We start from the raw sequence: 17,274 nt of genomic DNA, 5'->3' as shown, positions 1-17,274 counted from the left end.
GATAGAAGTCTTACTGTAACCAAGAGAGGAAAGTGGCTTCATAAGAGGGATTTTAGTGAGAAGAAGATGGCAGCTTGACTGTCAGATATCAGAAAAACATTCCACAGGTGTGAATATAGCAAGTGTATGAATAGAGCAGAAATGAAGCATCAAGGCTGGCACAGCTATCCACAAAGAAAAAACTGGAAGATTTGTGATGAGCTGCCTTTGCTCTCAAAGGCAGGCATAGGAAATTAGATGTTAGTCCTGTAGTAATTGTGAATTACCCTGAATACAACTATTACATTATTAAATCCCATTCACTGATCAAAAAAATGGTTTCTCATACCTGATGGGTGGTAACTGAGACATAATAGAGAACAGCAGCCTATATTGCTTCTGCCCAATATCATAATGTCAATGCTGGACAAAGGTGCAGGCCATTACAATCCACAAACTAAATAAATCATGAAGATTAATTTATGGAAATCTTCACATCACAAGTTCATGGAATGACAAAAAAAGGTTGAATCATGAAAGACTTTCTGAATAGTAGACAGCTGCACAAATTGGGTTGATTCTGTTTGAATCTCTATCTACTTGCAAAGAACTGTTCTAGGAAGACTGATTGTATTTTGGAATAAGTTCTACTGAGCTGTCCTTGGTTAGGCTTTGACTGGTCATGTTTATAGAAACTAACCTGACACACAGCTGCAGGCAACAATATCTGAGATGAATCCATGCTTAGCAGAGCAGGAGGAAAATGTCAAGAGTCAGGAGATATTTAGGCAACTAATGATGGAAATTTTCCAACGTAAGAGCAGCCAAGAAGCTTCTGAAAATAATTCCCATTTTTGAACATAAGGCATTTCTGTTGGAGAGTCCTTGAGTCTGGATCTTATGCTTCGCTTGACCACATGCCAGAACTTGAAATGACTGGAGTTTCAGGGCACATATCAAGCCCATCTGTTGCTTAGCCTTTTGCCTGGAGTAGGTTGAAACAGGAGGAGTGTACAAAGTGCATTCAGCAAGTAGCTGGGATAGTGTTTTTGAGTTTCAGTCTTTGACATGGTCTTGGGTTGGTTGAGAAGTATTATGGACTATTTTTATTTTGCCAAAGACTGACTGTATTATTTATAGATAGCAGCGCTAAGACAGTCAGTGATTTTAGAAATGGGTACTTATTTCTATAGCTAAAATGCAAATGCATGGATGGAATCAATGTATTTATTTAAAATCTAATGTGACCTCAATTCAAATACGGAGACTGCAACAAGGTCACTTGACTTAGAATCTTGCAGCAGAGAGAAAACAAGGTACTTCACAAGTTTTTTCGTTTGATAACAGAAGCTTCCACAATACCAGGCTGTGGAATGAACACATATGCACACAAACACACACACATGCATACCGACATACACTACCCCTATAAATATCACGGTAACATGATCTTCCTCTTAAGCCACAACTTTAAAAATTAAACCTTTATGCGGTCACAAAAATCTCTACTGGGTCCAAACACTGGTAAGGTGAATTGCCAAATTACAGTGCTCTCCACCACAGCAACCAGATTTTACAAGGGCTGCACATCCAAATAAATGCCCCTTGGCTGCCCATTCATCTAACAGCTGGAAAGGTGACACTTGACATTTGGAAACTTTCCTGCGAAGACTGCTGTAAGGCTTTCCCATTAGCTTCCTGGTGAGACTGTAAGGTCGAATAAGCTGTCTTGAAACCTGCAAAAGGTAACAGATATATTCTAATATCAAGCTTCCTTGATTTAAAATTCTAATTCTCAAGCCATGACTATTCAGATTTCTTCCAAACTATTCAATACCTTCCAGAGGAAAAAAAGCAAGCTTTGAGGAGGAAGCAACATTATAAAGGAGGTTTTTAAAAGTGATGTATATGTTTCTAGAGGTTAAAGAGGAAGGAGGCAAAAAGGAGAAGACACCCCCTTCTCCCCCCGTCACAGAGCCACCAGCTTCACTGTGCACTGAGAAATTAAGCAAGCAGGTCAGGGATTAAAGATGTTTCACACTCAGCATTTTCATAGGGTCTAAGAAGGCAGGACACAAACAGTGCTTTAGAATAAGTGAGAAAAAATATGCACGGATACTAACAACAAGCTTTCAGTTGAAGTATTTTTAGGACGTGAAATCAGACCTCAACAGCATGAAATTGCACAAACATGCAATCAGAGAGGCTTTGAGCAGATGGATGGGGGAGAAAGACATCGAGCTGTTACAGTCCCAACTTCAGTTGTTCAAATCTCTTTTTGTGGGAGAATGAATCATGTATCATGTTTCTAAAAAGTTCCTTGCACTAGGAACACACTCTTTGTCAGCTGGTTCTCCACACATAGGCTGTGTCTCTGGTCTCTGGAGGTTCCTCTGCACCTCCTCTAGATTTACTCTATGCTCGTTCTTAAACTAGAATAAAGTTAGGGCAAGCAGAGATAACAGTTCTCAGTCAGCCATGTGCCAGAGCACAGAAAGGGAAAATGAAGTTACCAGGTTGTTCAAATCTATATCCCCTAAATTTCCATTTCTCAGGTAAACACTTCTTTGCCTCATTTTCCTTCCTGTACACACTGTTTATTTTTTTGCCTGGCTTTTGTGTCCAGTTCATCAGTCTCGTCAGATAAACTTCAGTTTCAGTGTAGCAGTTGTGAGTGTTCTGTAAATTGTTAGTATGCTTGCACTCTAAAAATACTAATAAATACCTTCCCTAGGTAAGAACCCTGGCAGTATTTAATTATTACTTTACTTTACACTGTTGAGAGATTTTATTTTTTTAAAACTAATGAGCTGGGTTTTTCTCCCAATTATCCAATTAGGATTTCTACTGACACTGTATATTGTGCAGGAATGCTTACTACCCTTGAGTGGAATCCAGAGTTGGGGGGCAAAAAAATGTTGTTAGGATTTAAACAAGGTTAAGATAATATAAGAAAGCTGGGTTTAACTATCCAAAATCAAGGGTGTGTTTATACGCACAGAGTTTTAATTTTTCAGTTGAATGGAACTGTAATGTACAAACCACCAGATAATCTAAGGTATGAGTTGCTCAAAACATGTATACTTAATCTAGAAACCAATAACAATTATCTTAATAATCAGAAAAAAAAAATCTAAAAGCAGACAACTGGAAAGAGGAAAATAAAATCACCTGTATGTATCTGTGCATGTACCAGGAAGCTTGTTTTCCATCATTTACTGATTCCACAGTAGTGTTAGCAAGACCACCAATGTCACCACCTGCAAACACCCAGGGTTCACTTGTTTGCATAGTTTCTGGATCTACTTCAGGGAGACCCCATCTATTAAACTTGACAGGTGTCATGGCTTCTCTGACTGTAATTAAAGCGAAAGAAAAAAAAATTAATAGAGGAAAGAAAAAACCTGTTTCTAAAATCTGTCAACTATACACTGATTAACAATTAGAAAAGCAGTTCCATGTCCTAATTCTTTCACTTACTTAAATGTGAATTTACAACAGAAATTAAAAATTCTTTTATATACATGGACACCTTTGAGCTAATGGAGGTATGTAATTACTAACAGGACTCAGACAGAACAACAWCATCTATTACATGGAATGGCTCTTCAAAAATAGCAGAAAAGTAACCAACTCCTATGTGTCTGCAAAGCCAGACTTATGTATAAAATAAATGCACACAAATGTCATGAGAAGTGACTGACTCAGCACAGGCACAAGAAATAATGGGTTTTAATAGTCTTTTGGTCACTCCCTGAGAACAAACTGTATATCCCAGAAGCCAGAATTCACAAAGTCATTTTCAGCGGTACTATTCATTTGCCAGGGGAAAAGTCCAGTTGATGGTGAACACTTCTGAAAATCCTATTACTGAACAGTACTAACAATGAAAAAGTAATTTCCTTCCACTCATAGCTTTGTACTGCACTTACAATATCAAAGCGCTTTTCTCTTGGGTAAACTATCATAAACTCTTGTGAATCTTAATATACAGCATACTTTTGAAATTTAAAACTGAAAAGGAATGTTTCTGACATAATTTCTTGAAATTTGTTTAGTTCGCTAGAATTTACTTCCTGCATTTATTAACTCTCACAACAGAACTGATACTCTGCTACTTTTTGACATGTGATTATTACAGCTGATTGAAAATTTTCAGATGTAACATTTTCCCACTGGGAAATGTTATGCTAACAAAATTTTGGCTTTGACAAAGTATGATGGTTTTAACAAAAAGTAATTCTGAAAAAGATACATTTTAGTAACTCAAAAACATTCTGACTTAATATTTAAACTCTGAATTTTCTGAAAGTAGGGCTCACTTTGAAACTTGTTACCTATATTAAAAATAAAATTATAAAAACACAAAAAGGGTCAACAATCAAAATAAAAGGCTTACATGAAGACAGTATCTTTTCTATCTTTATTTCACTGAAGTTTCTAAATTCTTGTAAAACATTCCTTAACAGATCTTCATTTCTCATGTTAGAAAATAGCATATATAGGCACTCTACACATGAACTTATACTGTTCTCACAAAGATTGTAAATGTAAAAATAGATTAAAAATTTTTATACTGCATGGAAGTAAACAAATGGGATTAAATACAAATAAATTGCTCAGAAAAAAGTAATCTTACTGCTATATTAACATGATTTTTATTACGCAAAATTTTGCTTTATTGTTTGCTTTTTAACTTTAATATTAAAATTACCTTTATAATCACAAGACACTTTAATGCAGTTTCATAATGAGGATCACATTTTAAAATACTTTTAGCAAATCTTGATGCGATGTATCAAAATGAGTTATTTTTATATAGCTTTAACTCTACAGGAACAGAAGATTCTACAATAAAATGCAGCTTAAAATTGCAGTGTCCCTCAGGGACATACCACTAGCAGATGCAGATTGCCAAGGTCAATTAAACTGATGTAGTTGTGCTGTCATACATGTAAAGAGAAACCTGTTAGCCTAAGACAAGAATATGTCTCTCACACTAATACAAGCGCAAACTCCCAGTATTGCCCAAATGCACGCTCAAGCATACAGCAAGCTTGAAACACATCTTTCTTGCATATTGTCATGATGGAATTTTCTTCCCAGGCTCTGTAGCTCCCTTCATCTCCAAATCAAACATAACAAGAGTGTTTCAAAGTGGAGGGCTGTGTAGAATCAGCGGCAAAACAATAAAACGGGAAGAAAGGCAGACACTGTCAGCTACTTGTCCCACCATGCTCGCATTCTCACCATCAGCATACAAATAAACACAGGACTCAAATCCAAAGTGCTTTTGCAACTGGTTCAGAATCCAGAATAGCAGAAGATGGTTTGGACCTAGAACTCCACATCATTAGCACTCTTAAAATTCACAGGCACAGCAGCAGCTGAACTGCAGTCCAGAAGTTAATATTTTAAAGCTCTATGAGTTAGGAAATCGATGTTTAGACAAGATATAATGAAAACAAATACTATGCATGTTCAGCCACTTATTTGCAAGGGGAAAGACTGTAGCAGGTTTTCCACCAGAAGTATTTAATCTATTTTCAAGACCTACTGCTTGCATAATCCCCCCAACCCTGCACACATTTTTGGCTTAACTCGGCAACAATAATATCTGCCTAGTAACACAATCAAAAATTCAAGAACTGTTTTCCTTTAAAAATACTTAAGTTACTGAAAGATCATACTAAACACAACCTTCAGATTGAGACATTTTTTAATGTAGAAAATGAGGGTTTTTAAGGAAAGTGCTGATACTGGCTGATAGTAGCTTTACTATGAATATTTCAGTAATATTTATAAATCAATACATTAACTTTCTCTTTGTATCTCAGACTGTCTGTACTTCAAGAAGACTTTTGATCATCTTATATTTGTCATATATAGGATAACTTCTTGCATGCAGTGGTACCATCTCAGCATGTGGTCTAGACAGTTCTCACAAGCTAAATACGTACAGGCTTGTAAAGACCTGTTCGGAAGCCCCCCTGAGGAAAACTCGGTGCTTCAGGATTTCATATTCGGGATTTAATAGATGACTTTGTTTCTCTGAGACAGTACTGAGCCACGGTAAAGAAAGGTGTTAGAGAGCAACATGCTATTGCAGATGTAGTTTTTCAGACGAAATGATGTAAAACTGGAAGTTTTGACTACTTAATTTAATCTTGTGGAAAAATACGGTATTACCTCTGGTATCCTGCACCTACTACATTCCTCAAACCTATCTGAGAATTGTTTTGTGTTAAAATAGCTGTTCAGACATAATTCTACCAAAAGGTTTTTGAGTGCAAAGAATGCCCCACATACTCCACTTGAAACATCTCCCCAGGGACTGGGAATTTGTTTGCCCCATCTCTATTTTTACAATTGGGAAAAAACATTTCCCTTGTGGCAAGGTCGACATGGTATCCAGAGGCTATTTTCTTCTGTCTTTCTTATAACCTCCAAGGTTTAGATAAGAAGAAATAAGAGCATGATTTAAAAGCATTTCTATAAGAATTGCTAATGTCCTCATAGTTTGGATCCAGTGCAACAGAGAGGCTGAAGGGACCACTTTCCAGACTGCCTGTAGGCAGAAGGGGAGAACATAGGTCTTGAAGAACATGAGTATCTTCTCTGCCTCTTCAAGGGTGAGAGAGATTCTGAGAGCCAAATATGAGTCCAAAAGGAGGTGACCCTGAATATCAGTTCTCTGAACTGCCAGCCATTTGACACTGAACAATACGCAAACAAGATCCTCTGTTTTCTCGCTGGTGTATGATTTAATATAGGGCTAACAAAAAAAAAAAAAAAAAAGTCCTTTAAATCTCTGCACCCTCACACACTTTAAAGTTTAAAACTAATACAGCTTTTCTCTTGAAAATTCAAAGTACAACCTTGTGGCTGTGCTGCATTCTCCTCCATATCCTGATGAGATATTATATATAATTTGAAAGAATCCTTTTGGATGAACGACAGCATACAATTGAATTATTCTAATGCTATCAAGTAATGCTAACACAAAAAACAACAAAGAAAAGCAACAGTACTGAATATATATTCCACATTTGCTATCTTCACAGAGCAAATAAACACAAATGGAAAAGCAGCAGCAAATTATAGCACTTGCAAAAACAATATTAAAACATAAGTGAATACAGAAAAAATATTTTAATTAACAAAACAAATCAAATGGAAAAGATTCCTCAAATAAAGCTTTAACAGTGAGTCTGTGTGTGTTTGACTGCCATGACTAATTACGTATCCATGTAATGTGTGTTCAATTTGGGCTTATTTAAATAGCAGAAATGCTCATTAACTGCAGTATATCTGTGAAGCTTCAATAAACAGTTTAATGGTTTTTATGTTTAACCAATTTCATAAGTTCCTGTAATTTTGGCTTTAGTAGCTCATTAATGTTATTTTTGATATCCATCTTACAGACTTCTTTTACAGTGAATAGTAGCATTACTTCAGGAAAAAAAACAATATACTGTAAGTTTCTTAAACTCTAATGTAAAGCTATAGCTTTCACATGCACCAGTGGCTTCAGTGCTGACATTGCCCAGTCAAAAGGCCCAGAAACAGAGGCAGGTGCAGTCCTGCTCCCCCAGCCTCCACCCTGCTCCCGGACCGAACCAGGCTGTAAAGCGACGCCACTGACACAGTGGGAGAGGCTCCTGCTGAAAGCTGCCTGTAAAACACATGCTGCTGATTCAGTTTCTGCCTGTCACCAGCAAAAGGCTCGCAAGCAAACATGTACTGGTGCCTACTGGATAAGGAGCAGAATTTCTGCTTTAAGTTAAAATGCCTTTAGAATTTATGATGAAGCCACTTTGGGATTTTGGAAGCTGGTGATCATTGCAGGGTGTGAACTGTTGCACTCAAACTCATTCAGTAAAGCTATTTTTGATGAAAAATCCTACTCCAAATGACTCAGCAGGAAAACTCCTACCTAATTCAGTAGGAATCTGCTGAATCTATATAAACTGCAGTTATGTAATGGTTAAAAAGAAGTCTAATGGCTAAAACTATTTTGTGGGTGAGAGGCAGATGCTGTGCTACTAGGGAGACACCAGGTGACCCTGCTGGGCATCCCCAGCTGGTGCCTCACAGCTGCAGCTCGGCTTCCCACCCTCCTAGCTTCATTAGCCAAGGCTCCAGCGACTTGAGGCTGGAGTAATCTGGTTGTCTGACAAGGCTGTATAAAGAAGCTCAAGGCTCTCTGCAGGTTCACTGGCCTCCACATCACTTGAAATTCTGTATTTGTACAAGGAACATTAATGTCTTTTACACTTATGAATTCAGAGATCTGCAGGCTCTTCGCCTTTTCCTAGCAACTTCTTCTGAATCCGTAGAAATAAAAACGAGCTAGGAGTGGGCTAAATAATAAAATCATTAACTACTTGGGCAAAATTYATCTTTGCAGTACACAGAACTACACTAGGGGTTAGCTGTACTCCAGTAAGGTTTGGCTGCTGCAGTTTCCAAGCAAGATGACAGTCACTGTAAAAGTTAAAGGAAGGTATCTGGAAGTTATGATCGATTTCCAAAAATGTGAAATAAAATTTTGCCCTTCAGTTACCATGCAACAGTTAGCTACTACAAAAATTTAAAAATATATATATTTTGCTTATTTTTGGCATTCCCCTTTTTCATCTCTTAAGGAAAATAAAACAGACATTTTCATGCTAAGATTCATCAACATTCTGGAATATGGGAATAGTTCCTCTTTACTGCTGCCCGCTAAACGGAGTTTTGAACTAAACTTACATTGCCAGTCTCCTATGTTGCATTAGTTTTGCAGTGTGTTTTGGACAACTGTACCATTTTTCATGATTTCTTCATGGGAAGTCCAGGTTCTCTTCAGAAATACACAAAAATAAATAAAATCAGAACAAACCAACAGTGCAAAATTTTGCAGTACAAAAATGTTGTCCCCTTTTGTTTCTCAGGAAAAAATATATAAGAAAAAGACTATTCAAAGATCAGACTTAAAACCAACTGGCCTGGTGTTAGATAGGATGTTGAGGCTGAGTGCATGCAGCACCAGGGAATACACAAAATTACATTTGTATGTATTGGACAGCTGCAGTTTGGAATGGTGCCAGTACATGTTTTGGTATTTCATGTTGTAAGCCTCCAAAATCACAAACCAAGAAAAAGAGCAATAAGATGAGGGAAGGTACAAAATTTTCTTGCAGCTGTTTATGTGGGTCAATTATGATGGCTTGAAGGCTTTGGTAAGCTATGCAAGAGAAAAGCAGCTTGTGCTTGCAAAATCTCTTTCAACAACAAGCAAAACCTTTCTCTTCCTCTATCTCCAGTAGTTTGATTTAAACATTTGATTTTTTTTACTGGTTTCAGTAAAGCGCCAATTTATTTAAAAGTCTAGAGGGCAACTCTCCTGCTCTGTCTATTAGCGACTTCCTGAGCATAAAATAGACTTAGAAAAACTGACTTTTTTGTAATTAATGATGCATTTATATGATTCCCAATGGGAGGATGAATATTTATAGAACTGTTGCTTAAAAACATAATTAGCATTTTATTTTAATAAAACAAAAAAGACTAAATACCTACTGTGAGTGTAAGGAACCTCAGCTGCAAATTTAATAGTTACTACGCAAGAATAAGAAGCATCCTGATGAGAATAATAGACTGGAAATAGATTTCTAATCTATGGTCCACTTCTGCTCAAGACAGCAGTGTGCTTAAGTCTTGTTAAGCAGAACTTTAAACATGTGTGTCAAGGCTGTCCTGAAGACTTTTTCTGAATTGAGGCTAAGGCCTTATTTTAACCCTTCTTGTTCTTGTAGTAATTTTTTTTCTTACATCAATCACATCAGCATTTAACAATATTAATAACCAACAGGACAAATCCTGCTAGCCTAGCCCATACCAATACTGTATTCTCAGTTCCTGGAGGTGCCTTACAAATTAGGTCAATTGATAGAACTCTTTGTATGAGCACTAATTAACACATTTAATCAGCCTGAATCTGAGTCATCATCAAAATCAAATTCAAGCTGGAAGGGCCCTCTGGAAGTCACCTAGTCCTCCTCCCTCTCAAAGGGCTAACAAAAAAAAAAGAGAGTCCTTTAAATCTCTGCACCCCTCCCTCTCAAAACAGGGGCAACTTCAAACTCAAACCAAGTTCAAAGTTAGGTCAGGTTGCTCAGGGCTTTGTCCAGTCAAGTTCTGAGTATCTCCATTTCTTGGATAGGAAAATGTTCTTCCCTTTAAAAAAAATATAAAGAAAATATAAGCTGTTTTGGGTTTTTTTTCCTCCATTTCTTTTTGTTATGCATGCTGAGACAGACCAGAGATTTGGTTGTAATCTAGCTCAGTGATGCAAAACGAATTTGACTTTCATTAGAACACCTTACTCAAGAAATAGATTTAAAAGCAACCAAAATGAGGTGTTCAAAATAAGTACTTTATTCCCAAACACCTTAGTTTCTTTTCATTTTTGCAATGTACAAAACAAATGTCTACATTTCTTGCATTTTTTTCTTTATAATTTGATTGCTATTCCAACAGCAGTTCCACTAGAAGTACAGTGTGAAACTGAGGTGTGTTGCTCACCTGCAAGGYAAATGATCCTACTTTCATGATCAGCTCATTCTAAGATTTTGTTCCTCTCCCATTTTATGTCCCTATAGAAAAACTTGCAACAAGCCAATTTAGCAAACAAATGAGTACTAAAATACGCAAGACTAACACAGTATCAGGACTAAGCAACATGGTAAGTTCAAACTTTTAGCTGAAGCAGTTTGGAATGTGGGAGAAAGCGGAGCCACTCCTTTACCATAGAGCCTACGAATCACAACAAAACACGCTGATTAGATAGGCTAATATTTGATTTACCACCGAGGTTTTAGAAAATCTTCCCAAAGATCTTCTAAACAGAGGGTTTAAAAAAAACAAAATGATAAAACTTTTTAAAATTCTCATTCAAGCCAACTCCAGCAATGGAGTTACTCATGAATCTATTAAAGATTAAAAAAAAATCTCTTCTCTGATTCCTGGGGGCTAGACTGAGCCATAAGGCATGAGCAACTTGCCATAAGGCAAGGCATAGATACCAGACTCTTTATACAGCGAGGCATCTCCAAGTGCAATGGGTGTTTGCTGGAGAGTCCCAGCTGTTTCTCCTCTACCTTTACAGCCTGAGATAGCTGCACAACAGGAGGCAGCACTGAGTAATTAGCACTGCGAGTACCTGGGTGCAGTTGTGGTCTAGACAAAGGCCTAGGCTGCATGAAGCAATCAAAATGCAACAGTAATATACTCAAAACAGGAATGCTTCTGCAATGAACTTTACATATTCCTCAAGAAATAATTTTGATCCTTCTTCTTTACTGTAGTAGAGAGTTTAGACTATTCTCATGGCTGTCTGATGGCTAAACTTCATAAAAAATGGGATTGGTGAACAGGAAGTACTGAGCAGCTCATTCAGATTACAGACAACTCTGCTATTCTAAAATTCTTCAGTGGGACCTATAATTTATCTCCATTAATAATGTTTTATCTTTTTGTTAAGTCAGAAACTTATAGAAAGTATTAGAAAATATATTTCCTTGACTTCATTAAAAAAACATGTACAGAAAAGGCAGCTGTAAGAAGTCACACATTTTATACGTGCCTGATATATGTCCACAAACTCTACTAGATTCTGCTTAGATTATTATGGATTTATTATTTTCCTTGACTTAAAAGATTCACAAAGCCACATTATGTTATGAATTTCTGAAATTCCCTTTGCACTGGCAGAAACAGTGTCTGATTACCAAATTTACACATGACCTCTGCATTCTGAGAAGTGGGAGGTATATATTACCTGCCAGGTCCTGAATCAGGACATTTATGCCCAAAGAACCACAGCAACGTGTCATGGGACAATCAGTTAGCATGACTGTGCCCTGGAGAGAAAAGCACATTGATCACTAAGGCTTTCCGAACCTAACCTTGATGAGCATCTCCAGACTGAGGATCTATTTAATTTAAGTTAATTTGCCTTCTGCTGAGTCAGTGGTTTTTACTTTCAAATACCTTTGATGTATGTGTCCAAACTCTTTAAATCTAACCTAGTGTCAGAGGGGGAGAACACAGACTGAACTCTGCTCAGTTCTCCTCATGTTCTTAGCTGTACTCACATTCTTAAGTTTTCTTTCCGTTACATCTGTAAACTTCGGTAGGTCTCTGAAATGCTGTCTATGTGCCAATTTCTGTATCTTTACTATAGAACAATGTAACTGTTAGTTTTTAAGGCCAAAGCTTGTAAAGTACAATAAATAATGAGACAGGGTGAGACAAGCACAGGTGAATTGAACAAATGCTGTATATAGAATAGAAGCCACAGTCCTCCTGCGTACGTATAAAAAATTAATGATATCCAGATCAGCTAAACCAGAACAATGATTCTGTCTTAATTCTTGCTTAATTCAATAGGCAAAAAAAGATTTCACAGTTTAGATTAAAGTTGTAGTATAATGAGTTTCTCTAAAGTTAATTAGTGAGCCTAGAATAAATCCCTAGGATCATTCTTTGATATCCCATTTGCACTGAGGAAAACAAGATATATACCAAGCAACTACACCTTTAATCTGGGTTCCTTCTCTATATGGTGAGAAACAGAAAACAGCGTTGCTTTGTAAATCAGACCCTTAGTTTTGCTTTAAAAGGTATACCCAAAGGACAAAGAAATTTCTGTGAATAAGACTAACAGTCACAAGCTGTGCAACCTCTTAAAGACTCATTTCACAAAACCGTCAAAATGCAGGAATTGCCCCTCAGCCTACTACCTGACTGGGGGAGAACCTGAGGATGTTTTGTTAGTTTTGTTTTTTGTTTTTTAGTAACTAACATGTTTTGTTAGTTTTTTTGCTGTTGTTTTTGTAGCCTTGTTTCTAAATGTTGTAATCTTTGTTTACTCTTATCCTTGACAGAATTTATTTACTTTTCATCTTTGTTTAGTAATAATCAGTGAAGCTGACACACTCCAGTCCTGCAGATCCTGGCATGTTTTTGAGATGTCAACTCTCCAGCCTGATTATGGGGTTTCCCTAGCGTCATGGCATGTGCTTTACATGCTATGACAGGGACTTGTTCAGTAACTAGTGATGCCACATTACACATCTGTGGAGAGTAACCTGCTCTGGCAGGTGAAATACAGTACATTAATTAATTCAATAGCAATGTTATTTAGGAGGAATAAGTGTTTGTAAGATGTTGGCAAAAAGAAAAATGGTACAACAGCTGAACATCTTTTACAATCAAGTTTTAAATAGAAAATTGTCACTTGGGATTTCAGATTCTCCTTGATGCTGAAAGAGCTTAAAGGCACTTCTCGAAAAGCAGTTGTACACTTCCTAAAAACTGGGTCACTAAAAAACTTCAGAAGCCTGAAGCTGGACAACAAATAATTTGATACTAACTTCAGATAACTAATAGTTTTTGCACATTAAGAAATTCCTTTATACACATATGTCTAAAGGCAACTCTTAGGAAAGTTAAGCAAGTATTTTTCCCTTGACAATTTTAAAATAAAGTATTTAGGTCTCCAAGCTGGAAATGGCTGCAACTAAAATAAAAATCAGCAGTTTCAGAATGCACTAGTCAGCATTACCTTTAGTGTCACTTAAAACTGAACCAAAGGCACTGATCACCACATCAGCTTTCAGACGGACAACCTGATCCACATCTTCTTTCCAATTTCCATTTTTGTCTTGTTCAGTTCGAACAAACTCCATAGCAACAATTTGTTCACCTCTAAGTACCACTTTTTGAGGGGAGAGGAAAGGCAGAAATTCACACTTTTCTTCTTTTGCAAGTTCCACCTGTAGAGTAAAAGTAATAAAAAACTGAAATATTGTTCTGTTTTCATGACGAGTTTTGACTCATGATGCTACCATACATTCTTATTTAGTAGAAGGCATGCCTATGGTATACAGATAGTCATCTTAATACCAATTTCAGAGCCTCCAGTGCTGTTGAATCAATCACTTCTAGACAGGGACACTAAGTAGATTTACAATGGAAATATTTTTCTGATATATTTTTTCTTATCATTCCCTGTTACTTTGAATGCATATAACTCCTTTGAGGGCAAAAGAGTTACCTTATGTAACTATCTTTGTCTTTTTAAAGCAGCCCAGTAATAATTAAGCACATGACCAGATTCATGTTCCTCACGATTTTAAGATGGGTTTGTTATCATATATTGAATACCATGTGTTAAAAACAGTCTTCCGAGTGACAATGCAGACTTAAGATTTTCTGAATCTCTGCTGTGGTAAAACTCCTGCTGAAATCAAGAAGCATTTTGTTGGAGCAAAGTCTTCAGGATTTGTTTGTGTATGTTTATGTGACAAATACTGTTTCTGTACATGTAATATCCTAGCTGACATTGTTCTTGTGTGGCCATTACTAGTTCAAGATATTTTGATTTTACAGCTTTTAAGGCCATTGTGTGATCTGGTAAGTAGGTGCGCATCAATGACTTGTAGGAATTGACACAGGCTGCTAACAAAGATTTGGGTACACAGCAACGACTGATTCTTGATTAGCAAGAATCTGAAAAGCATGCAAGCCTCTTCATTGCAATGGCTTCCATAACCTCATCATTTGTGTCTAGCATTCTGAAGGGCAAGAGAAACTAAAGTAAATTATGCATCAAGAGACCTTCTGTTCCTTTTTAAGCTTTTCCATTCCCCTTGTGTAGGATCTCCAAGATATCCACCTTCTTGAAAACAGATAACTAAATTCCCATCAGTCCCATGATGAAGATGCATTAAATGTCCCATTACTGTAAATTACACAAGAGTGTAATGTATGCACCAAATAAATTACAATGGAAAAAGACCACCAAAATGAGAAAAAAAACCTGAAAAACACTCCTCCTGTAATAATACAGATACATTGAAAAGGTTAAATCAGTTTCAAAATGTGCAGATGTACTGATAAATGCCAAAGTGCAAAGACAAACCAAAAATCAAATCAAACACTGAAATCTGTGATGGATGGCATTGCTTCATTGCCACTGGCAGTGATTCAAAACCAAAATCACTGTAAGTAATTTCCTTAAAAATTTTAGAGATTCCCAAGGCAATGATAGGATCACTGACATTCATTAGACAGTAGCCAGAAGATACCATTCTAGGACCTAAATATGACCTGAAGAGTCACGTACAAAACTCATATGGCTGCTTCAGTTTGGAGATGTTTGATTTCTGGAGTTCTTCCAAGAGCTTAAGAATTTTATCATATTTTCTAATTTATAAGAAATTCTAACCCCCTGCATGCAAGTGCATCGCTCTGACTTCACAAGGAATGGCACATGTACAGTAGAGAAAAATGATTTATACAGAGATAAAAGTGACCCTCACCTCTTTAATAAGCATTTACATATTTTAAGATCAGTTTTATAAAAAAAAACTTTTAGTAGATATCTTTTAAGTACCTATAGAGCACACTTTTCAGCCCTACAGAAATAACAATAATAATAATAATCAATATTTATTCTCATAAATGCTATTATTCAATTTTACCTCTTCTGGGACAGCTCTGATATTAGTGAATCCCTTTCTGAATACCACAAATACACGGTGAGCTCCACAGCGTAAGGCAGATGTTGCACAGTCAAAAGCCGTGTCTCCTGCCCCAAGTACAATCACAGTTCCATGAATTGATGGCAATGGGGAGTGACAGGCACACATCCCTGAAAGAAGAAAGGAAAACTCCATTTTCAAGAAGAGAAACGATTTCCTGCATGACAACTCAAAAGATACTTGTACACAAAGCAGTGTAAAATTACATCTTACAGTTTCTGAGCATGCAGTGTCACTATCAAATTATTCTGCTTCACTGAAAGACAGTTTTATTCCCATTTTTAAGACACACTCATATACATAATTTCATAGTATCGTTAAGAAGCAGCACCTTTCTCTCTGGGAAGGATACAAACTACAACACATTTGTAAGACTGCAGGTCCTGTTAGGTTGAAATTAGCATTGTAACATCTTTTTATTCAAAAATTAAACCTCTCTCATTCATTTCTCTCCCAGTTAAAAAAAAAACACATATTTTAATAGAGCATAAAGAATAATATTTTGTATTTCTGTTAAAAAAAACAAACAACTTTTGAGATGCTGAAAGCTTTGTATAATAGTTTCTCAAACTTGGTTCCTTAGCCACACTTCTCTACAGGGCATTGACATTATTCCGATTAAGACATGGTTCTCAAAAGCTATTCTCTGTGACAGCTGAATATGATGCAGAAAGAATATTATTACAGTAATTCCTGGATCATCCACTGGGAGAAAATGTTTAATCTATAGTAGTTTTCTACAAACTGTTTGCAAAAAGTTACATCGAGAGAATGATGATGTTACATATTAGTTATCCACAGCCTCTATTTGATGATTCACTTATACAAGAAATTCTTAAGTAAAACTGAACTATGTGTACTGCATGTACTTGATTGCACTTCATCATCAGTTTAAACACAACTGTTGATTAGGCAAATTATTGCAATTTAAAAAATGATACCATAAACACTATAAAGCTGTGTTCTCAATGAGCCTCCAATAATTTCAGTCATGAGGGGTTAAGCTGACCATATAATCACTGCACTGGAACTCTGAGTATCCTGCTATACCAGTAGCAGATTTTTGAATACAATTGTAGAGAAACCCCAGTATCAATCTAATTCAAGGATACAATGCCTTAAATTCAGACATATAAATGGAGGGAGAAAGGACATCCTACTACACAGTTCCTCTCTCCATTTGTAAAATGCTTGATATATGGCCAATGCTATCACTTTCCCATATGCACATGGCATTACATTTACTGTTTGCTCAATAGGCTTCTATTCTAAAGTATGCTCTCTCTAAACTTTTCTCTATAGTTTACTTTTAATGAACTTAATCCTCCACAAAAATTGTATATTGAGCAATGGAAAATGAGTAAGTGCAGCAGGCGAATGGCAGCTCAGAGTGTCATTATGAAACTTTTCAAACAGATCAATCACAACAGCCTGCTTAGCTCTTGGGTCCTCTGACAGCTAAGGTCTCAGTTCTGCTAGTAATTTCACAGGGCTGGAAGGGTACAGCAAAATTTAAGAATTTGAAACATAACCTAAAGATAACATGGACACTCATAAGTTAGTGTTTACATATTTGCAAGGGGAACCGCTTTTGGAGGAAAGCATATTAACAAGTGAGATTCAAAACTTAGCAGTGGAATCTTACAAGTGGGCAGAATATTTGGATAAGTCTATTACTTAGAGAACTGTCACCATAACATTA

General features: G+C 36.5%; 1 protein-coding gene across 5 annotated transcripts in view; it reads right to left on the bottom strand.

The window, feature by feature from the left end:
- DPYD (dihydropyrimidine dehydrogenase) overlaps positions 1-17,274 on the bottom strand; it is a 375,517-nt gene that overhangs the window by 184,524 nt on the left and 173,719 nt on the right. For all 5 annotated transcript variants that reach the window (XM_026057686.1, XM_026057684.1, XM_026057685.1 and 2 more), the window contains 3 exons: positions 15,513-15,682; positions 13,592-13,802; positions 3,151-3,335 (listed from right to left, as the gene is read on the bottom strand). In XM_026057686.1, coding sequence (XP_025913471.1) covers positions 3,151-3,335; positions 13,592-13,802; positions 15,513-15,682 — 566 coding nt within the window. The remainder of the gene's footprint in view (positions 1-3,150; positions 3,336-13,591; positions 13,803-15,512; positions 15,683-17,274) is intronic.

The sequence above is a fragment of the Apteryx rowi genome, unplaced genomic scaffold, assembly GCF_003343035.1.
Source record: "Apteryx rowi isolate R43461 unplaced genomic scaffold, aptRow1 scaffold_14, whole genome shotgun sequence".
NCBI classification, from domain to species: Eukaryota; Metazoa; Chordata; class Aves; order Apterygiformes; family Apterygidae; genus Apteryx; species Apteryx rowi.
This window is presented reverse-complemented; position numbering and strand designations above follow the sequence as displayed.